The following is a 23,330-nucleotide window of genomic DNA, read 5'->3' as shown; positions in this document are numbered from 1 at the left end:
GGGATAATGGTTATGAGACCCCCCCAGGGGGAGGAAAAACCCGGTTCCTGTTGGCGCAGACGTGGTTCTCCCTTAGAAGTCAGATTCTATCTTTAGCTTTGGCCCCTTTAAATCCCCCTGTACCCCTTCTGGCAGCACAGAGTGCAGTTGCAAATGCTTCCAGATGGCTGTCCGCCGGATCCTACCCATATGTAAGGTACCCACAATAAACTTCGTAACTGTACTTTATGGGGCTGTCCACTTCGTTTTCTTCGATCTCAAAGTTCCTTCTCAGCTCAGGGGATACTATTCAATATCCCCATCTTCGAACAATGCCTAAGTACCGTGTGATGGACGCAGATCCCCTTGCAGGAGGACCTGTTCCGCTAGCCCCACGCAATCCGGGGAGGCCACTGCAGCAGCCTTCAGCCCCTCAGGGATGCCCTCAGCTGCAAGTCCCAGGGAGGCCCATATCCAAAGGCTGATGGAGGGGGATATAAAGGCCCAGCCGTGTGGGCCTAACTCAGAACCACACTGAAGGACCACTTCTGCTCCAGAGCCCCCATGGGGCCAGCCGAGGCGATCCCTGGGCTGCACGGCTCTGTTTCTCCGCCCGCCCCACCACTCCCTTCCCCTCCCCTCTGCAGGTGCTGATCCCTGGGGCACTTCCTCATGAACACCCTGCATGCTTGCCCCATTCTGCTTAATCACAAACCCTGCAAAGTCTGCTGCCCCGTGCTAAGTGTGGGCTTTACACACATTGTTTCCTCTAATGCTCAGGACAGCCCAAGGAAGGTCTAATACAATGTTATTGTTATTACTATTACGGTGGCTGTGGTTGTTAGCTCCATTTTTTTTTTTTAAGAGAGAAATGGAAAATTTTATTTGAGCCAAATTTGAGGATTATAACCTGGGAAGAGCATCTCAGAAAGCTCTGAGAACTGTTCCCTGTTAGCTCCACTTGACGGATGAGACGAGAAAGCTGAAGCTTAGTGAGGCCAAGTGACACGGGAGGCTTTGTGCCACGCAGATCTGGGCTCAAGCCCAGCCCCTCCATCAACTCCGTGACTTGGTGTGAGGTGCTAAACCTCTCTGGGCCTCCGCTCCATGTCAGTAAAGTAGGACTAATGAAGCCCACCCCTGAGATTGGATGCAAGGATTCAGAGGGGTCGGTAGGAATAACAATAGTACCAGCTGAGCAGGAATCACAGCCAGCTTCACCCGTTTTTGTTTTTGGCCGTGCTGCGTGGCTTGTGGGATCTTAGTTCCCGGACCAGTGACTGAACCCGGGCCCTTGGCAGTGAAAGCACGGAGCCCTAACCACTGGACCGCCAGGGAAGTCCCCAGCTTCACCCTTTGTATGAGCTGCTCAATGACGCCCCCACCACAGCCCAGCATCACACTGGGTGCCCCGGGAGCGCTCAGTGTGTGGCAGCTTTTAAAATATAATCAGCTGAGGGCCCACAGCTGGTAAGTGGCAGTGCGGCACTGGCCTAGGTCTCCTAGCTCACTCCCAGGAGCTCATGAACCGAACCATCGCCATCCATCCCAGCCGGCTCTCTGCGTCTCCTTCCTTTTCTCTCTTCTTTCCCACCCTTCCTAACCATCCAGGTTGGTGTTGTCTGAGACACGGAGCTAAGGGGCAGGGAGGTGACAAAGTTACCTAGAAGCCACCCTTGCCTTCAAGAAGCTCCAGCTGGAGCCGGGCAGGAACCAGGGCTTACAGATTTAAGGCCAAAGGTGACCTGAGCCCAGCCTAAAGGAGGGAAATGTGGAAAGATCATGGATCTTGGGGGAGAGAGGCGTCCTTCCCACCTGTGGGGAGGGGGTTTGGGGGGATCTTTGAGGGGCATGCAGGAAACGGCCGGGGCACCTCTCAGGCATAAAAACAGTACCTGCCTCACAGTTACCTCAAGGTCCGAGGAAAAGCACCAAAGAACCACATGCCTGACACTCAGAGGCAGGCAGAACAGCTGGCAATTTAAATATGCTTTTCCTGCACTGCTCTGCAGATTATGAAGGGCTTTTCCCCTCCACTCTTCTCACTGGCCCTCCCACCGACTGCCAGGGAGTCAGCTGGGCAATTCCCATTACAGAGAGGAATCGACAGAGGAAGGGCAGTGGGCTTGGCCAAGGGCCTCAGCAGAGCCGGGCTGTAAACGTGGCTCCAGACCCTGCGACCTGGGAGACCCCTGCTTGATGCAAACCTGATACGTGTATGGAAAGTCCCTACGTGTGACAAATGCAGACAGGGGTGTGGCAGGCAGGCAGGTGGGAGCCTCTGATGGCCAAGAGACAGGCGACATTGAACTTGGAGCAACAATGCTGTGCTGGGAGCCATCATAACCAGAATAACAGGAAGCGTTGATACGGTGCTTTTGCTATTTTCCTGCTCATCGTTCTACTCATTTAACTCTCTCAACGACAACCCCGTGAGGTTGGTGCTATTACACTCTCCATTTTGCAGGTGAGGAAACTGAGGCGCAAGGTCATGACATCCCTCGAGGAAGATCAGACAACGAGCTGCCGAGCTGCCGGCAAAGGCAGAAGCCTAACTCAACTGGTCTGCCTATGCTTTCCCACCTCCCCAAACCCGGCTGGGGACCCCGGGCATCCCACGCCCCACCGTCAGCAACACCAGGATCCTGACGCTTCCTGCCTATGCTTTCCCACCTCCCCAAACCTGGCTGGGGACCCCGGGCATCCCATGCCCCACCGTCAGCAACACCAGGATCCTGACGCTTCCTGCGCGTGTTTCCAGCCTCCGAGTCTTTGCCTGTGCCGTGCCTCTGTCTGGCCTGCCCTTCTCTGGCCCAACCTTTGTTGTGGGCACAGCTGAAAGGCGCTTAATAAAAGAACAGTGATTCCACCTGACAGTTACCAGCTGACAGGGTCTCTCCATCTTTGGAGGGCACGTCTGGGATGGCCTGACTCAGTGGTTCTCAACCGTGGGCGGTTCTGCCCCCCCAGTGGGCATCTGGCCATGTCTGGAGACAGTTTTGGTCGTCACGACTGGGAGAGGGGATGGGTAAAGGTCGAGGATGCCGCCAAACACCCTATTGTGCACAGGACGGCCCCCACAATGAACGCCAAGGGTGTCGGGGCCGAGAGTTAACTGTGTACTTAAAACAAGCCCTACAGGACCCCTGGGGGACCTCTCGAAAAGGGAGGCAACCATTCTCCCAGAGCAGCTGAAACCGAGGACCAGGGAGAGGCTCAAGGCTGCCGCTGGGAGAAATACGTCGTGTTAAGGGGCTGCAGGTGGAGAGGACCAATGGCAGGTCTTTGTAGGTGTGATTAAATTAAGGGTCCTGTGCTGCGGGGACTGTCTTGGATGATCCAGGGGGACCTAATGTAATCCTACAAAGGTCCTTATAAAGAGGGAGGCAGAGGGAGATTTGACCACAGAAGAGGAGAAGGTGATGTGATGGTGGAAGCAGAGCCTCGGGTGACGTGCTTTGAGGATGGAGGAAGGGGCCACAAGCTGAGGGATGCAGGTGGCCTCTGGGAGCTGAACAGGCAAGGAAACAGATTTGCCTCTGGAGTCTCTTGGAAGGACTAGCCCTACCCATCTCTCTCTTTTTTTTAAATTTTATTTTTTTGGTTGCGCCGTGCGGCGTGTGGGATCTTAGTTCCCTGACCAGGCATCGAACCCGTGTCCCCTGCAGTGGAAGTGTGGAGTCTTAACCACTGGACCACCAGGGAAGTCCCTTTGCCCATACCTTAACTTTAGCCCCGTGAGACTGATTTCAGTCTTGTGACCTCCACAACTAGAAGAGAATAAATGTGTGCTGTCTTCAGCTATTAAGTTTGTGGTGATTTGTGACGGCGGCCACAGGCAATGAATACAAGCCCCAAACCTCCATCCACAGGGGGGAAGGCCTGGACTTGAATCCCCGTTGCTTCTCAGAAACAACTCTCCACGCACACCGCAGCTGCAGGAATTTACATGGTTGCCTCGGTGACAGGTCTCCCAAACTGGGCCAGGGAGACCAGGGAGGGTGACGTTATAATTCAGTGTTTCACGGAGTAAGAGAGAGTGCCAACTCACAGGGCTGTAATGGGAATCAGGTGAGTTAACAGACATAAAGAACTTAGCGGGGAGTGGAGGGAGGCCCAGAGTGGGCTGGAAGTGTCAGCTGCTATAATAAAAATCACCATTCTGGTTGCTGCTGTTTTACTCTCACTGTTTTCAACTACATCTTCCCGACTGGTGCAAACTGGCAGAAGCCAAAGGCAACCTGTCCTGGGGTAACGCCGCCCTGAGGCACATCCACATGCAGCCCCTCCCCACTGTGCCCGAGCCAGCGCCCGGGCCTCGCACCGGGCAGGTATCTGCGGGAGAATGAATGATGCTGGCAGGCTGGGAAGGGGTCTCATCAAACAACCCGAGACACAAAAGGTGAAGACACACGGCCCAGAGCATTTCCTTCCTAACCTTGCACTGTGGGTTTCTGATGTGAGGACACGGCTGGTTTTTTTCCTTCAGATGCCTCCTGCCCTGTTTGCCTTTCTTCTCCCTCTTCCTTCCCGGCCCTCTGGGCCTCTCCCTATCCTTCTCTCTCCCCAGCCTTTCTTGTTGTTGGTTCTGCCCCTCTATCCTTTCTCTTCCTCTCATTCCTTCTCACCCCGATTCCCTCCTCCTCCCTCTCTTGTGGTGTAATGGTTACGAATTACACCTAGGTTCAAATCCCAGCTCTGTCACTTTTGAGGCTGTGTGACCTTGGGCGAGTGGCTTCCCCTCTCTGTGCTCCAGCTGTAAGATGAAGTACCATGAGTGCCTCCCTCCTAGCGTGGCTGGGAGCATTAAGTGGGCCCCGGAACAGCGCCTGGCATGGAGTGAGTGCTCCCTCGTGTCGCTTTATGCTCTCCTCTCGCCCTCCCTCGCCCTCTGTCCCTCCATGACTAATGCTACCTACCTCCGCCTGAGAAGATCCCTCTACCGTTTTCCAAGCTCACTGCCTCTGTCCCTTCTCACCATTTGGGACCAACAGCCCCAGGAGGTGGGCAGGACACCATCTCTCACTTTTCCAACAGGGACATCAAGGCAGAGCTGCTCACCCAGGCTCACTCAGTGTGCCAGAGCCAAGTCACGACTCCACCTGGGTCTGTTTCTTTTCTTTTTTTTTGGCCTTACCGCACAGCACGTGCGATCTTACCTCCCTGACCAGGGATCGAACCCAGGTCCTCTGCAGTGGAAGTGCAGAGTCCTAACCACTGGACCTCCAGGGAAGTCCCCGCCTGGGTCTGTCTCAAATGTGGCTGCCCTGCCCTCCTGCCCGGGCTCTAACGCAGGATGGCCAACCTGAGGCTCGAAATTGCCTGCACCCGTGTCTGGCCGGCCGGTGCTTCCAAATCAGAGATTTCCTCTCAAAATTCCCATCTCTGGCTTCTCCTGCAAGCTTGGAAGCTCTCTGGAGCCACATCTCTGTCTAGTCATTAACACCCCTGGGCTTCGTTTTCCTTATCTAGAAAATGGGGATAATGACCTTGCTGACGTCATGAGGCTGTCGTGAGAATTAAACGGGTTAAGAAGTGTAAAGCAAACATATGTCCACGTGAAAACCTGTACATGCACGATCACAGAAGCATTACTCATCATGGCCCAAAGTGGACATAGTCCAAACATCCACCAGCTGATAAACTGATCAACCAGATGTGATATATACACACCCTGGAATCTTATTCAGCCATAAAACAGAAGGAAGTTCTGACAAAGGTGACAACATGGTTGGACCTTGAAACCATCGTGCTGAGGGGAAGAAGCCAGACACAAAAGGCCAGAGAGAGTATCGCTCCATTTATCTGAAATGTCCAGAATAGGCAAATCCATAGAGACATAAAGTAGATTAGTGGTTGCCAGGGGCTGGGGGGAGAGGGATGAGAGTAACTGGTAAAGGTACAGGGTTTCCTTTTGGGGTGACAGAAATACTCTGGAACCAGATGGTGGTGACTCATAAAACCACATAAAGTGCTGAGAACAAGGCCTGGCCTGGGGTAAGCACTCAGTTAATGCTAGTTTGATTAATACTGACATTTCCAGGGCAGCTATTTTTTCCTTCATTGTAACAAGTTGTCTTGCTGCATTTCTTGTTTAACTATTGTTTTGTTTAACTTTTAAGCCCAGCCCGGCTTCTTCCCGTCCCACTGATAAGAAAGCCTGGAGCTTCCTCTTTTGGTGACGGCAGAGATTCAAACCACATGAGGCCCTGGCCCAGGCAGAACCCTCACCCCAGCCCCACCCCTTAGCCACAGTAAAAACCGGGGCCAGGTGCTCTTCCTTGTTCTCGCAGAGCTTCTCCCCCCACCAGCGATCTCAATCACGCAAGCAGTAAACCTTTCGTATCCTCATCGGTCTCAACATTCAAACCAAATTTGGAGGAAGGGTCCATCCCATCTCTGCAGGACAGACAGAACAGTCATCACTGTCCTTATCTTCCGGCCACACTGGGCCTGCACTCCCACGTGACAACAATAGGTGGCAGTGGAGAAGAGTGTCCTCTTTATCCAGGGCACATGTGCTCTGGTTGGCCACAGTCCCCACCACTCCCAATCGCCTGACTCCCAGCATCCTGCACTCATCTACTCTACCTTCCCAGCCGCTGTAGGTGCATAGGTTTGTAGTCCCAGCTCTAAGAGAAAGCTGCCTCGAGGCAGGTCTGCAGTTGGGATACGGCTCCATCTCCATTCTCAGAAAGTTGTTCCCTCCCCTTTGCCTTGGCTCCAAGATGGCCCGACCCAGCCCAGCCCAGCCCAGCACCTGCCCACCTGTGGACAGAGTGTACCTTCATAGAGAATGCCCTGGCCATCCCTGCTCTGGAGGCATCTCAGCTTCCAGTGCTGCCCACTCTTGTCTATCAGCACCGTCCCCACTGGCAAAGCCTTGAGCGAGGTGGTCATCCGGCTCCGCTTCAGCGTCTGAGGGCTCTGCCTGGTTGTCTGAGGGCTGCTCTGGGAGGTTGGGGATCTGCTCCAGCACCCTGCAGGAGGATGGTCAGAAGAAAGAGAAGGCGGCATCCGGGAGAGAAAAGTTGGGTGGGTAATCAGACGGTGCTCATAATACTGTTCATTTATTCATTTGTCCATTCAACAAAAGCTTCCTGGGACCTTTCACGGATCCTGTGTGCTGAAGCTGGGGACCCAGACATGAGTCGGATCTGGACCCTTCCCTCGGGAGCCTCTAATTTGGTGGGGGAGACTGACCTGGACACAGCTGGTCAGAACTGAGTCTGAGACAGGGCAGTGCAGAGGAATATGAGAAAGAGATTGACTGTGCCTGCAAAAGTCAGGGGAGGCTTCTGGAGGAGGGGACATTTGAGTTGGGTCCTACTGGACGAGCAGAAGTTTGCCAGGGAGGAAAAAAAAACCATTCCAGACATTCAACCCAAAACATCCTAAAACAGGACCTGGCTTTGTGCTGAGCATGAAGAGGGACCAGACATTTGTTAGACTGAGGCCCTGCCCTTGAGGGGCTCCTAGACTGGCAAGACAATGTGGGCGGTGTGGTGAGATAGGGACACAGGAAAAGATATTCCCTGCTTCACTCCTCCCACCCGCCACCCACCCAAGGCACGGATGGGAAAAGGCCGTGGGGCCCAGAGAAAAACAAGGGAGAAAGAGGGGACACCGAAGGGCTGTGACCTCAGATCCAAAGACCTGGTGGGAAGGAGACGGGCACATGGTCCTCACGCTTCCCTGCTCACTGGCTGGCACAGGGCACACACAAATGAGTCCACGAGGGACCCTCAGTCCAGCAAGTGAGGCAGAAAGGGACATGGAGCCTGGAGGAGACATGAACTCAAGTGAGGACATCACTGGCACTGTGGGAGCCCAGACAAAGAGGCTCTGGAGGGAGACGAGGTGGACTTGATCCAGCCTATGGCATTCAGGAAAGGCTTCCTAGAGATCTGACCCTGAGTGCTGGAAAGAAGAGAGGTCCCTGGGGCTGAAGGAACAGACTTAGCCAAGACCAGAAGCTGAAAACCCTAGAAAGTATTTCCAAAAGTGAGTTTTCTGTGTACAGGGTTGTGGTGAGAGCTAAAGGAGGAACCAGACCACAGTCTCAGTGGTCAGGCTGAAGAGCCCAGACAGTGGGGCGATGGGGACGGGAGGGAGCTGTGAGCAGGGAGGGGTGAGGTCACCTCTGGCCATGTAGAGATGGGCTGGACGGGGAGCCTGCGGCTGGAAGGTGGGGGAGGATCCTGGGAGGAGGGTCCAAGCAGGCGTATGTGATGCCTGAGTACAGGCATGATGCCTCAGACATTGTCAGATGACCCTCCTTTTCCCCATATTGAGCGTAACTCTCACCTTTGGGTTTCTCACAGGTACTCAAGGTAACTTCAGATTCAGAACTGTTACCTTCTGAGAGAAGGGATGATGGGGGAGAGGAAGCACAGCTGAGCCATTTCACTTTCTTGGGAGATATTTCAGAACTGGTGTTCGTCTTTCTCCTTGAGCCTAGAGAAAGGAAGACCGAATGCAGACTGGAGTTACAGAAGTCCTTTCCAGGAACCATTAAACCAGAAACCCTGAGGTCATCAACACTCTCTTCCCTTTGACCCTCACAGCCAAGTTTTACTAAATAATCTAAGCACACTTTCCTTTGTTTTAGTCAGTCTTTCCTAAGAGAGGCTTAGCCTCTCTTTTATATCCTCAAGCACTTTATCACAGTGTGGTCTCCTTTAGGTAATTTCTTCAGATCTGTCTTCCAGTTCACTGTTCTCCTTCAGCTGTGTCTAGTCTGCAGTTTAAACCATCCGGTGAGTTTCTGATTGCTATGATGATATTTATTTTTATCATCAAAGATTTTATTTGGTTCTTTTAAAACCTGCCTAATCAATTCTAACTAGCTTTTGTTCCTTCACTGTACCTTCAGTTACTTCTTTTATTTCCGTAAACATAATAAATGTGCTTTGTACATATTCTCATCTGTTAATTCCAAGGTCTCTGGTCATTGCAGGTCTGATTCTCTAGTTTGTGTTTCTCCCGGCGGTGGCTTGTTTCCTGGTATCTTTGTTAATTGGTTGGGAGCTGATGGGCCTGTTGGAAGTCTAAGTTCTGTCTTTAAAGGATGTTCCACTAGAAAAGATTTGCCTCTGCTGGGGCGGCGGGCGCCCACATCTCATCACTTTATACTAACTTTTCTGCTTGGATTTTTGGGGGGGCCACACAGATCAGTATGAATTCTGGCCCCAAACTGGTAAGGATGTGAGTTCTTGGTTAGGAATTCTCAGAGAGGACATTTTTCACTCACAATCAAGGCTGAGACAGACAAATGTCTCCACATATTTTCTCTGTGGAGCAATTTTTTTTTACCACTGAAAAGTCCCAGATTTTAGAGGAGGTTTCCAATCTCACCCCTGTGCTGCTCAGGCCCTGTGCTTTGTCTCCTGTACCCCATTAAGACCCAGGCTCAAGGCCACCAATGACCAGCACACAGCCCAGGACCAGTACCACCTATAGCATTTGCTCAGCCCTGTGGGTCTGTGTTTTCTTTCTTTTTAATTAATTAATTATTTTTTGGCCTGCATTGGGTCTTAGTTGTGGTAAGCAGGATCTTTCGCTGCAGCACGCAGCCTCTTTGTTGCAGCGCGTGGGCTTCTCTCTAGCTGTGGCGCGTGGGCTCCAGAGCAAGCGGGCTCTCTAGTTGTGGCGTAAGGGCTCCAGAGCACATGGGCTCTGTAGTTGGGGCGCGTGGGCTTAGTTGCCCCGTGGCATGTGGGATTTTAGTTCCCTGACCAGGGATCGAACCAGCATCCCCTGCATTGCAAGACGGATTGTTAACCACTAGACCACCAGGGAAGTGCCTGTGTTTTCTTATTGTTGCTCACTTCCGTGTAACTACCTTACTTTCCTACCATTCAGCCCTATGAATATAAAGATATTCTTTATATTTTATCCAGCATTCTGTGGTGTGCTGAGCCATAAGGGACCTTTCCTTATCATCTAGTCTGCCGTATTACTAAAACCAGAAGTCTTCTTTCAGTTGACACTACCTCAGCCAGCATACTTGGTCTCTGGACTCCTGGAATGGCCTCCTAACTGGTTTCCATGCCTCCCATCTACTTTCCGCACGCAGCACTGAGAGAGGTCTCTTCAAAATGCAAATCATACTGTGTCTCCCATTTGGCGGAAATTCTTCCACGGCTCCTCACCACATCAGTGATTACTAAACTCCTTACCCATGGTCTACAAGGCCCCACGTGCCTGCCCCCAGTACAGCTGTCCTTCTTTACTTCTCCAACAGGTATGGCTCTTTCCCATACCATGCCTCGATGCCTGGAATTCCTGTTCCAACCCCCTCACCCTGCCCCCAGTCTTCACTTGGCTAACTCTTGTCATCCCTAGATCTCGGCTCAAACATTACCCACCTAGGGAGGCCTTCCCTGGCCCTCCCAGAAACACATCTCCCTTATGTGTGTTCTGTGGCCCATCCATTGCCCTTCTGTTATCATGCACTCAACTAACAATTGTTTATTCAATGTCTGTTTGCCTTACCACCCACCAAAATCTCTGAGAGACCAGAAACCAGGTCCATCTCACCTGTTACTACATCCCTGGAGACAAACACAGCACCTAAGTACACAATAGGCAGTCCAGGCATGTTTGTTGCCTGATGACTGGGTGAATGAACAATGAATGAGGCCCAAGGCTGGCATTAGGGAAGGCTGGGGTTAAGGACTCAGGCTCTGATGGATGGACCTAGAGATTATCATACTAAATAAAGTAAGTCAGACAGAGAAAAACAAATATCATATGATATCAGACATGTGGAATCTAAAAAAAAATGATACAGGACTTCCCTGGTGGCGCAGCGGTTAAGAATCCACCTGCCAATGCAGGGGACACTGGTTCGAGCCCTGGTCCAGGAAGATCCCACATGCCACAGAGCAACTAAGCCTGTGTGCCACAACTACTGAGCCTGCGTTCTAGAACCCGCGAGCCACAACTACTGAGCCGTGTGCCACAACTACTGAAGCCTGTGCGCCTAGAGCCCGAGCTCCACAAGACAAGCCAATGAGAAGCCCGCACACCACAGGAAGAGTAGCCCCCGCTCGCCGCAACTAGAGAAAGCCCGCGCGCAGCAACGAAGACCCAACGCGGCCAAAAATAAATAAATAAATTTATATAAAAAAATGATACAAATGAACTTATTTACAAAACAGAAACAGACTCACAGTCTTCAAAAACAAACTTATGGTTACCAAAGGGGAAATATGTGGGGGAGGGATAAATTAGGAGTTTGGGATTAACATACACACACTACTGTATATAAAATAGATAATCAACAAGGACCTACTGTACAGCACAGGGAACGCTATTCAATATTCTGTAATAACCTATATGGGAAAAGAATCTGAAAAAGAATGGATATATATATGTATAACTAAATTACTTTGCTGTACACCTGAAACTAACACAACATTGTAAATCAACTATACTCCAATATGAAATGAAAATGGGAACCAAAACCATACACTAAGGATGAGGAGAAAGACAGGAGGAGCCTGGGTCCCTTATGGCATCACGGGGAGCCTGGGTCCCTTGTGGCATCATGGGGACACCATCCCTACACTGAACTGTCCCCTCCAGACTTTTTGTTAGAAAGAAAAACAAACCCATTCATTTGTTTAAACTCTTTAAGTAGTTTTCTGTTACTTGCAGCCAAACACAATCCCAAATGATAAAACGAATGTTGCTGAACTTTCTGCCACGTATGCCAACTTCCTTCTGTGGCCTTCAGATAAGCAAATCCACTTCGATTTACCAATGTAGGATCTGTGCTTGGGCTTTCCATTGGCCGGGACCTACTGCTGATATTTCATTCATTCAGTCAACCAATCAATAAGATTTCTCAGCACCCAACTCTGTGTCAGGCACAGTCCTGGATGCTGTGCAAACAACAGGTTACAAACCACAATCAACAGAGCTTACAAACCACGATAAACTCCTATCCTTACAGAGCTTAAAGATGAGGAGCAATATAAATGAGTAGGGCTTCCCTGGTGGCGTAGCGGTTAAGAATCTGCCTTCCAATGCAGGGGACACGGGTTCGAGCCCTGATCCAGGAAGATCCCACATGCCGCGGAGCAACTAAGCCCCTGTGCCACAACTACTGAGACTGTGCTCTAGAGCCCATGCTCTGCAACAAGAGAAGCCACGGCAATGAGAAGCCTGCTCATGGCAACAAAGAGTAGCCCCTGCTCGCCTCAACCAGAGAAAAGCCCGCGTGCAGCAGCGAAGACCCAACACAGCCAAAAATAAAATAAAATAAATAAATTTATTTAAAATATAAATGAGTAAAATAATACATTTAATACAGTTGATACTTACAAGTACCAAAAGGCAAGATAAAGCAGGGGCAGGGGACAGGGGCTGTCACATGTAGGAGGATGCAATTTAATTAGAGGTGTCAGGGAAGGCCTCTCTGGGCAGGCAACAATTGCATAAAGACCTGAAGAAAGTGAGAGAGGGGGTCATGCACCAGATGAGGGAAGAACCACCCAGAGACAGAGAACAGCAAGTGCAACAGCTTAGAGGTCCAGGGTTAGGAGATGAGCTCTGAGAGACAACAGGGAGCTGATCATGTCAGGCTTAACCTGCGAAGGTGGTGAGCAGGGGAATGACAGGGTCTGACTTTGTTTTAACAGGGTCCATCAGGCTGCCACTTGAAGAGAGCTGTAGAGAACAGAGAAGAAGCAGGGAGACCATGGGAAGAAAGCTTCTACAATATCAGTGAGGTGAGGGTGAGATGGATTAGGGCGGTGGCAGGAAGTGGTCCGATTCGGCATTGAGTTTTTTTTAAATAAATAAATTTATTTATTTATTTATTTTTGGCTGCATTGGGTCTTCGTTGCTGCTCACAGGCTTTCTCTAGTTGAGGCGAGTGGGGGCTACCCTTCATTGTGGTGCACGGGCTCTAGGCGCACAGGCTTCAGTAGTTGTGGCACATGGGCTCAGTAGTTGTGGCTTGTGGGCTCTAGAGCGCAGGCTGAGTAGTTGTGACACACGGGCTTAGTTGCTCCGCGGCATATGGGATCTTCCCGGACCAGGGATCGAACCTGTGTCCCCGGCATTGGCAGGTGGATTCTTAACCACTGTGCCATCAGGGAAGTCCTCGGCATTGACTTTTAAAGGGAGAGCTGATGAGATCTGCTGGAGGGCTGCAGTCATGGGGTGGGAGAGAAAGAGGACTTGAGGATGACTCCATGGTCTGAGAAACTGAATAAGCTGAACTGCTGTTACCTCGATGGGATAGTCTATGGAAGGGGCAGGTGGTGGGTGGCAGTCATATCAGGAGCTTAGTTCTGGGCTTGCGGAGACACTTAAGGGACATCAAATAGATGTCAAGCAGGCAGTCTGATATATATGAATGTAGATTTCAGGGGAGGAGTCCAAGCTGGAGACAGAAATGCATGAGTTGTCAACTTCAGAGCCAGGAGCCCGATAAAACGCCAAGAAACTCTGTATAGGGAGAGCCTGAGCTCTGGGCTTCTCCGGTATCCACGCAGGGTCAGGCAGACTGCAAAGGTGTCTGTCCTTCCTTCCCAAATGCACACACATCACCCCTCCTAAAGGGAGAAGCATAAAGCCCTGGTTCTTACCTTGGGAGGATGACAGAGACGGCTTGACAAAGGTCTGGGACCCCTCATGCTCCTCTGTAGGCAAAGGTTTTCCGCAGTAGGGGCAGAATTTGAAAGTTGCTTCAACACTTTTGCCACAGTCTGGACAGAAGACCATGCTAGAAAACAGAAGTGGGGTGGGGGGACAGGAAGCTGAAAGAAAAACTTAATCCACTGCCGATGAGTAGTCACCTGAGTTCCCCACGATGATGAGATTACAGAAAGAAGAAAAGTTAGCATACCTGGAATACCGTCTCTCAGAAAGTGGTCACTTCTTTTTTTTTCTTTTTTGGCTGCACCACACGGCATGTGGGATCTTAGTTCCCTGGCCAGGGATCGAACCCGTGCCCCATGCAGTGGAAGTGCAGCATCCTAACCACTGGACCGCCAGGGAAGTCCCAGAAAGTGGCCACTTGTAAAATGAGTTCTCAGGGATTTTCTGGCGGTCCAGAGGTTAAGACTCTGCACTTCCACTGCAGAGGGCACGGGTCTGATCCCTGGTCAGGGAACTAAGATCCCGCATGCCGCATGGCGTGGCCAAGGGGAAAAAAATAAAATAAAATGAGTTCTCGGCCCGTGTCCAGCCTCTAGACACCTGTCTCTCCCTAATGGCCCAGGGAAGGTACAAAGCAGAACAAATGCAGAATGAAACCGCAGAGCTCACAAAAGATATGAGAATGCCTTGAGGTCAATAAAAGTTCTGCAGAACTGCTCCAATCACGGAAGCACTAAGGGTCTTCAACTGTAATTGTGATGCTCATTTCTTGAACCACATTATGGGGAAGGTAGAGACCATTAGTGCTCACCAGATATCCACATCCTCCCCTTCACTTCCCAGGATCCTTTGCAGTGAGATTGGGGCCACTAGTTTTGGCTACTTCTGGCCAATAGGGTGTGAATGGAAGTCACTTCCCGGCTGAGGCAGTTAAGAGCCTGAGTACCTCCTCTGTCCACCCGTCCTCTGCAGGGCTGGCCCAGAGGGTCCATACTCCAGATGGCATAGGTACAAGATGAAGCAGGGCTGCCTGGTCCACGTCGCAATCTCATGATGGGCAAATAAACTTAACGTTGTATTAAGCCACTACGCTTTCAGGGTTTACTTGTTACTGCAGCACATCCTACACTATCCTGACTAACTCAGAGGGATAACGGGTGTTCACTACATTATCCTCTAAGCCTTGTGTATTTCTGGAATACTTCCTAATACTTTAAAAAATCAAAGGCAAAATCACACATAGATCTACAACAAATGAGGATACAGCAGGTGTATTCACTTGCTTGGGCAGCCACAACTCAATACCACAGACTAGGTGGCTTAAACAACAGGAATTTATTTTCCCACAGTTTTGGAGGCTAGAAGTCCGAGATCGAGGCGTCAGCAAGTTTGGCTTCTTCTGAGGCCTCTCTCCTTGACTTGCAGATGGCTGCCTTCTCACTGTGTACTCACACGGTTGTCCCTCTGTCTGTGTTCTAATCCCCTCTTCTTATTGGATTAGGGCCCATCGTAGTCTGTTTGAGTGGCTATAATAAAATATCACAGACTACTGGGTGGCTTACAATCAACAGAAATTTATTTCTCACAGTTCTGGAGACCAGGATGTCCAAGATCAAGGTGCCACTGTGGCTGGGTTCTGGTAAAGGCCCTCTTCTGGGCTACAGACTGACAACTTCACCCTGTGTCCCCACATGGAGGAAGGGGCTGGGGAGCTCTCTGGGTCTCTTTTATAAGGGCACTAATCCCATTCATGAGAGCTCCACCCTTACGACCTACCCACTTTCCAAAGGCCCCACCTCCTAATACCATCACATTGGGCATTTCATTTCAACGTATGAATTTTGGGGGGGACACAAACGTTCAGACCACAGCAGGCCCACCCTAAAGACCTCGCTTTAATTACCTCTTTAAAGGCCCTATCTCCAAATACAGACGCATTCTGAGATACTCAGGGTTAGGGTTTCCTAAAAATATGAATTTTTGCGGGATACAACTTAGCCCATAAGAGCAGGATGAAACTAGTTCATAAATGAAGCAGAGAAACTCAACAGGGATGACAGTGCAATAGGCATTTCCAATGAATATATTTTAAATAGCAAAAGAAAAAAGCAAAATTATTTTATTTGTTTTTTATTCTAAGATTCAGTGTACAGTCCCAGTTATAAGCTGGGATATCAAAATCGAAGTCAAAATAAACTTGTGCTCGTGACTTCATTTTGCCTTGCAAGACAAAGTTCTTTTCTTTTTACTTTTATTTATCTTTGACAATTAACAACTGTCTATATTTAAAGTGTACAACTTGTCTATATATGTGTGTGTATATATATATAAATAATTCTAATTTGCCATATATGTATATACGACAAATTAAAATTATAACGGAGTGATCACAGTTCAGACATACAAAAACGGAACTGGGCAGCCATTGAGGATCTGGTCTCAGGACTTCCCTGCAACACTGAGAACTTGAACTTTCTGTGAACTAGACCTAACCCAAGGACACCCACCATTTTTAAAACAACATCTGCTACCTGGAACCTTGTGTCTCAGGGTTGTTCCCCCTTGTAAAGATGCAACCATTCTAACCCCAACCAATCCTTGCTTAACAAACACCCTACTTCTTGCCAGCTTGATTTTTTTTTAACATCTTTATTGGAGTATAATTGCTTTACAATGGTGTGTCAGTTTCTGCTTTATAACAAAGTGAATCAGCTATATACATATATCCCCGTATCTCTTCCCTCTTGCGTCTCCCTCCCACCCTCCTTATCCCACCCCTCTAGGTGATCACAAAGCTGATATCCCTGTGCTATGCGGCTGCTTTCCACTACCTATCTATTTTACATTTGGTAGTGTATATATATATGTCCATGCCACTCTCTTCGTCCCAGCTTACCCTTCCCACTCCCCGTGTCCTCAATTTCATTCTCTACGTCTGCATCTTTATTCCTGTCCTGCCCCTTCAGAACCTTTTTTTTTTAGATTCCATACATATGCGTTAGCAGACGGTATTTATTTTTCTCTTTCTGACTTACTTCACTCTGTATGACAGACTCTAGGTCCATCCGCCTCACTACAAATAACTCAATTTTGTTTCTTTTTATGGCCGAGTAATATTCCATTGCATACACGTGCCACATCTTCTTTATCCATTCAACTGTCGATGGACACTTAGGTTGCTTCCATATCCTGGCTATTGTAAATAGTGCTGCAATGAACATTGTGGTACATGACTCTTTTTGAATTATGGTTTTCTCAGGGTATATGCCCAGTAGCGGGATTGCTGGGTCGTATGGTAGTTCTGTTTTTAGTTTTTTAAGGAACCTCCATGCTGTTCTCCATAGTGGCTGTATCATCTAATTATAATTCTTGATAAACAACTAATGTAACTAATTGTGGCTTTGCAGTTTTTGCCTTCGGAAGCTTCCTTCATTTGTAGTCCAGTGGAACACAATTCAAGTTGCTTCTTCTTCTTCTTTTTTTTTTTAATTGTAATACGTATATATGTATTTCTTTATTAGGATGCCCTCAAGTACTTCTTGAATCTGGGCCTCCTGGGCTGCAGTCCCAACAAACCCCAAATGAATGCCTCTTTATTTCAGTCAGTCTCCGTTTCTGAAAGTCTGGTTAACAGTATACATTATGAAACTATCACCACAATCAAACTAATTAACATATCCATCACCTCTTATAATTCCAATTTGTGTGTGTGTGTGTGTGTGTGTGGTAAGGACACTTGAGATCTACTCTCTCAGCAAATTTCAAGTATACAATTAGTTATTATTTACTATAGCTGCCATGCTATACATTAGGTCTCCAGAATTTATTAATCTTATAATGGGAAGTTTATACCCTTTGATCAATATCTCTTTTCCCCCACAGCCTCTGGTAAGCACCGCTCCACTCACTGCTACTATGAGTTTGACACTTTTTTTTTAGATTCCACATATATGTGAGATCATGCCATATTTATCTTTCTGTGTCTGGCTCAATCTAATTAAAACCTTTTCCTTTATTCACTGTAAAGACTGGTTTCTGTTGCGACTGCAAACAGTAGAGTCCTTAAAATTACAGGCTCTGGTCCCAGGCTGCCTGGATTTGAACTCCAGATGTGCTCCTTGCTGGGCATGTTACTTAACCTCTCTATGCTTCAGTCTGCCCAATGGTAAAACGGGGCTTTTAACAATTCCTGTCTGACAGAGTGGCTGGTGGTCTAAATGCAATACATTTCTATCAACTGCTAAGAACAGGGGCCCGGCCCACAGAAAGCCTTTTATGTTAGTGGTTGTTATTACCCTATCATGCCCTGTATCCCACTTATCATCTTCCATTTGTTAATGTTTCTATTCCTCCCTTTTCTCTTTCCACATCCTAAGTTCTGAGCCTCTCAGGTCTCTCCATTTCCTCTTGATGCTAACTCATGGAATTCCAGTGCTTGCCCTTGAAACACACAGGCCGTCCAAACAGCCCATGAAAGAAATCTCAACCAGAGGAGAAAAGGGTTCTCTTCCCCTTGGCCTGCAGAAGAGCACAAACCATGCTGTGGCATAAAACTGCCCTTCTGTTATTTTACACAAGTTGTGTAAGACATATGATTTCAAAACTGTCGCCAAGTGTTCTTTAGCCTCTAAGGTTGTAATCCTGATTGGTCGTGTGACTTAATCATTTGCTCTCCTGGTAATAACACGTAAACGGACATCTCTAGCTTTTCAAAGATATAAATACTGGTGAGCATTTTTTTAAGTCAGAAGAGTCACCATAACTTCTCCCTTCAGGCCATGACAAACCAGACACCCTTGTGTGATGTTACAGCCACAAGATCAAAACTGTCTAGAGAACAGTCAGCTCTACCCACCACCAGAGCCTCCCATCAAGCCTCTTAGATAGCCTCAACCACCAGAGGGCAGACAACAGAAGCAAGAAAAACTACAATCCTGCAGCCTGTGGACCAAAAACCACAGTTACAGAAAGATAGACAAGATGAAAAGGCAGAGGGCTATGTACCAGATGAAGGAACAAGAAAAACCCCCAGAAAAACAACTAAATGAAGTGGAGATAGGCAACCTTCCAGAAAAAGAATTCAGAATAATGATAGTGAAGATGATCCAGGACCTCGGAATAAGAATGGAGGCAAAGATCGAGAAGATGCAAGAAATGATTAACAAAGACCTAGAAGAATTAAAGAACAAACAAACAGAGATGGACAATACAATAACTGAAATGAAAACTACACTAGAAGGAATCAATAGCAGAATAACTGAGGCAGAAGAACGGATAAGTGACCTGGAAGACAGAATGGTGGAATTCACTGCTGCGGAACAGACTAAAGAAAAAAGAATGAAAAGAAATGAAGACAGCCTAAGAGACCTCTGGGACAACATTAAACGCAACAACATTCGCATTATAGGGGTCCCAGAAGGAGAAGAGAGAGAGAAAGGACCCGAGAAAATATTTGAAGAGATTATAGTCGAAAACTTCCCTAACATGGGAAAGGAAATAGCCACCCAAGCCCAGGAAGCGCAGAGAGTCCCATACAGGATAAACCCAAGGAGAAACACGCCGAGACACACAGTAATCAAAGTGGAAAAAATTAAAGACAAAGAAAAATTATTGAAAGCAGCAAGGGAAAAACGACAAATAACATACAAGGGAACTCCCATAAGGTTAACAGCTGATTTCTCAGCAGAAACTCTGCAAGCCAGAAGGGAGTGGCATGATATACTTAAAGTGATGAAAGGGAAGAACCTACGACCAAGATTACTCTACCCGGCAAGGATCTCATTTAGATTTGATGGAGAAATCAAAAGCTTTACAGACAAGCAAAAGCTACGAGAATTCAGCACCACCAAACCAGCTCTACAACAAATGCTAAAGGAACTTCTCTAAGTGGGAAACACAAGAGAAGAAAAGGACCTACAAAAACAAACCCAAAACAATTAAGAAAATGGTCATAGGAACATACATATCGATAATTACCTTAAACGTGAATGGATTAAATGCCCCAACCAAAAGACATAGACTGGCTGAATGGATACAAAAACAAGACCCATATATATGCTGTCTACAGGAGACCCACTTTAGACCTAGGGACACATACAGACTGAAAGTGAAGGGATGGAAAAAGATATTCCATGCAAATGGAAATCAAAAGAAAGCTGGAGTAGCTATACTCATATCAGATAAAATAGACTTTAAAATAAAGAATGTTACAAGAGACAAGGAAGGACACTACATAATGATCCAGGGATCAATCCAAGAAGAAGATATAACAATTATAAATATATATGCACCCAACATAGGAGCACCTCAATACATAAGGCAACTGCTAACAGCTATAAAAGAGGAAATCGACAGTAACACAATAATAGTGGGGGACTTTAACACCTCACTTACACCAATGGACAGATCATCCAAAATGAAAATAAATAAGGAAACAGAAGCTTTAAATGACACAACAGACCAGATAGATTTAATTGATATATATAGGACATTCCATCCAAAAACAGCAGATTACACGTTCTTCTCAAGTGCGCACGGAACATTCTCCAGGATAGATCTCATCTTGGGTCACAAATCAAGCCTCAGTAAATTTAAGAAAATTGAAATCATATCAAGCAACTTTTCTGACCACAACGCTATGAGATTAGAAATGAATTACAGGGAAAAAAACGTAAAAAAGACAAACACATGGAGGCTAAACAATACGTTACTAAATAACCAAGAGATCACTGAAGAAATCAAAGAGGAAATAAATCTTTACCTGGGGATGCCCTTTCGTGTCTGCCTATGTGCATAGAGATGATCCTGCCCTCTATTTCACATGCAATAGGACCTTTTGAAGTTTGAAATTCATCCAGCAAATAAAAACAGGAAAAGTGGCACATCTACTAAATGTTTATTTCTGAAATGCATCAGATAATGGTTTCAGAGTGAATGATTCAGTCCCTAATAATAACACTGTATTAGCTAGTGAATTCAATTTAATCTGAATTCTTGGGAATATTCAAACAGTTTTATACTTGTCAGTACTGAAATTTAAAAAGCAAACAAATCAGCAACAGAAGAGAGGCAGGCAGCTGTACAAAGCTCAGCTCCATGGTGGCCTCACTTCATACCTGTCTCCCTTCATCACCAGACTCATCTTTCAGTGCTTCCTTAGACCATTTGAGTCTCTTTCTTCTAGGTTTGTACCACTGTTTACTCTTGAAACAGGCACACGTAACTACATATGCAGACATTCCCTGTGGTCGGTGAAAATTTCAGAAGCCGTACTACCCCGGGGCACACTCTTCACCCTCAGTATCATCCTACCAGTTTTGGCACAAAGTCCAAAGTCCTTAGCATGGCTTATAATAGGCCATCATGTAATTTATCATCCAACTCAAAGGATTTGAGAATGATAAGCGGTGCTAATAGTAATTACCATGGGATAATTGGGCGAACTGTGATAGCCCCAGTCAAATAGGAATCTCCATTAGCCTCCACACCTGGCAGTTCATGATCTAGTTACGTAACCGGCACTTCATCAATGTCTACCTTCTAACACATATTATTTCTAATCAGTACAAAAGTTCTGCAATTCTTTATTATTACCCTTATTTTACATATGAGGAAATGCAAAGAAATTCAATAGCTTGCAGGACATTTTACAAACAGGAAAAGGCAGAATCAGAAGTCAAATCCTGATCTGTTTGGTTTCTATATCCAAACTTTTCCTCAGGTGGGTGTTTTTTTTAACAAGTAGCAACTTTCTAAAATAGAATAAACAAAAGAAAACAAAAGAAAACAAAACAAAAAACTGTCTAGAGGACAGCTACCCTGGAGAGTTGCTCCAGATCTTGTATGAGTGAGAAACTGTTCTCCGGATTAAGCTACTGAGATTTGGGGGTCATTGTTACTGCAGCATGGTCTAGCCTAGTATGACTAATACACTTAAGACTGTGCTAGGTTACTTATGTAAATAAAAGTTTGAAAACATGAGGCGGTTTCAGTGGAATTTCCCCAGGTGCCAAGTGCCGTTGGATAAAGACGGCCTCTAGGAATGGGCAAGTGCCTGGACCACTGCCACGCCGCTGATAACCTTTCTCCTGGGAGTGAAGTCTGCGAGCAGTAACACACAGGAAATGGAGCAGGAGCAGGCCGTTGGTGGGGAATAGGACTTAAGGGGCATATGCCCCAGGGGATGGTACCTTTATGGGGTCACGGTCTGGCCCTCAGACTCACTGGGCTGGAAACTCCATCTTAACTGTGTCCTGTAAGTGAAAAGAGATGGAGAGGCTGACTCAGGTTTGCTGCACAGGTAAGTAAAAGATAACGGTTGGGACTTCCCTGGTGGCGCAGTGGTTAAGAATCCGCCTGCCAATGCAGGGGACATGGGTTCGAGCCCTGATCCGGGAAGATCCCACATGCCACGGAGCAACTAAGCCCATGTGCTGCAACTACTGAGACTGTGCTCTAGAGCCCACAAGCCACGACTACTGAGCCCACGTGCCACAACTACTGAAGCCCGCGCGCCTAGAGCCTCTGCTCCGCAACAAGAGAAGCCACCCAATGAGAAGCCCGCGCACCACAAAGAAGAGTAGCCCCTGCTCGCCACAACTAGAGAAAGCCTGAGCGCAGCAACGAAGACCCAACGCAGGCAAATAAATAAATAAATATTTATTTTTTAAAAAGATAATGGTTAATGTTTATTGAGCATTGGCTATGTAGCCAACATGTCCTAAGTTTGTTCATTCATTCATTCGCTCAATAATTATTCACTGAACTCCTAATATGTGCCTGCTACTGGGGATACAGCAGCAAAGGAAACAAACAAGGCTCCTGACCCGACAAAGCTCATTCTAGTGGGGGAAGGCAAGTTTAATAATCAAATAAGCAAGCAACTGTTTAATACGTCACGTGGAAGTAGAGCTATACTAAACTCTCAATAAATATGTATGGAAGAAAGAAGGGAGTCTCAGTGTTGAAGTCACCGGTCCAAGGTCATATGGCTAGCTCAGGACTCAAAAGCCAAAGCTCCAACACTCAGGCCAGTCTTTATCATTCATTCACCCATTTTCTTTATTTACTCAACAAACATTTACTGAATATCTGCTATGTGTTAAATACTGTGCCCTTCCTGGAAGAGCTAAAGATTATACTCTAACTTAGGGCAGGAGGGCTAATCATCTAGGTGACGGGATTCGCCTCGGCCCCGTCCTCCGCGGAAACCAGGGATGACGTAGTACCACGGCGGGGCGTCTGTCGAACTCCCCATTAGCTCCGCCCGTCTCCGTCGTAGCTACGCCTGTCACCAAGAGCCCGAAGAAGCTGGGGACACTTGAAGCCGTCAGGTTATTTCGGAGACCAGAAGCTTCTCTCATCCCGACCCCCGACCCCCGCTCCCAGGGGCTCCGCCTCCCACAAAAAGTCGCGCTGACGTCACAGGCACCACGACCGAACTCTAGCTAGAGTATCAGGAGACCTCCCCCCGCTCCGCTTCTCCTTCCCCTCACCTCTAGATTTGGTGAGCGTAGTGCGGAAGCACATACTTACAGCCAAACTCTCGGACCCTCCAGGAGCACTGGGACTCACCTTCTCAGTTGCCCTGCGAAAACTTCCGCTTGGGCGGAGGGCGCTGCGCGCGCATCCTCTCCCTCGCGAGAGGACTGCGCCGGCGCAGCCTACGCAGACCTCCGGACTGCCCGCGGGCTGTGCCTGCCTGAGAACTCCATTTCCCAGGCACCTTCGCGGCA

The 23,330-nt window shown here is 47.9% G+C and overlaps 1 protein-coding gene across 17 annotated transcripts in view; it reads right to left on the bottom strand.

Annotated features, from left to right (window-relative positions):
- The window catches only part of VRK3 (VRK serine/threonine kinase 3), a 66,694-nt gene that overhangs the window by 22,922 nt on the left and 20,442 nt on the right, over window positions 1–23,330 (bottom strand). For 3 of the 17 annotated variants that reach the window (XM_082435927.1, XM_082435918.1, XM_082435930.1), the window contains exons 2-4: window positions 13,584–13,720; window positions 8,287–8,436; window positions 6,765–6,959 (exon numbers count right to left, since the gene is read on the bottom strand). In XM_082435927.1, coding sequence (XP_082292053.1) covers window positions 6,765–6,959; window positions 8,287–8,436; window positions 13,584–13,720 — 482 coding nt within the window. Of the gene's footprint in view, window positions 1–6,764; window positions 6,960–8,286; window positions 8,437–13,583; window positions 13,721–13,843; window positions 13,974–14,943; window positions 15,123–20,356; window positions 20,375–21,785; window positions 21,849–23,090; window positions 23,296–23,330 lie in introns of those variants that run through there. The other 14 variants (XM_082435925.1, XM_082435926.1, XM_082435929.1 and 11 more) reach the window with 12 other exon arrangements.

Source organism: Balaenoptera physalus (genome assembly GCF_965194825.1).
Source record: "Balaenoptera physalus genome assembly, chromosome: 19".
Lineage (NCBI taxonomy): Eukaryota > Metazoa > Chordata > Mammalia > Artiodactyla > Balaenopteridae > Balaenoptera > Balaenoptera physalus.
Note: the sequence above shows the minus strand (reverse complement) of the source record. Positions and strands in the feature narration are given on the sequence as shown.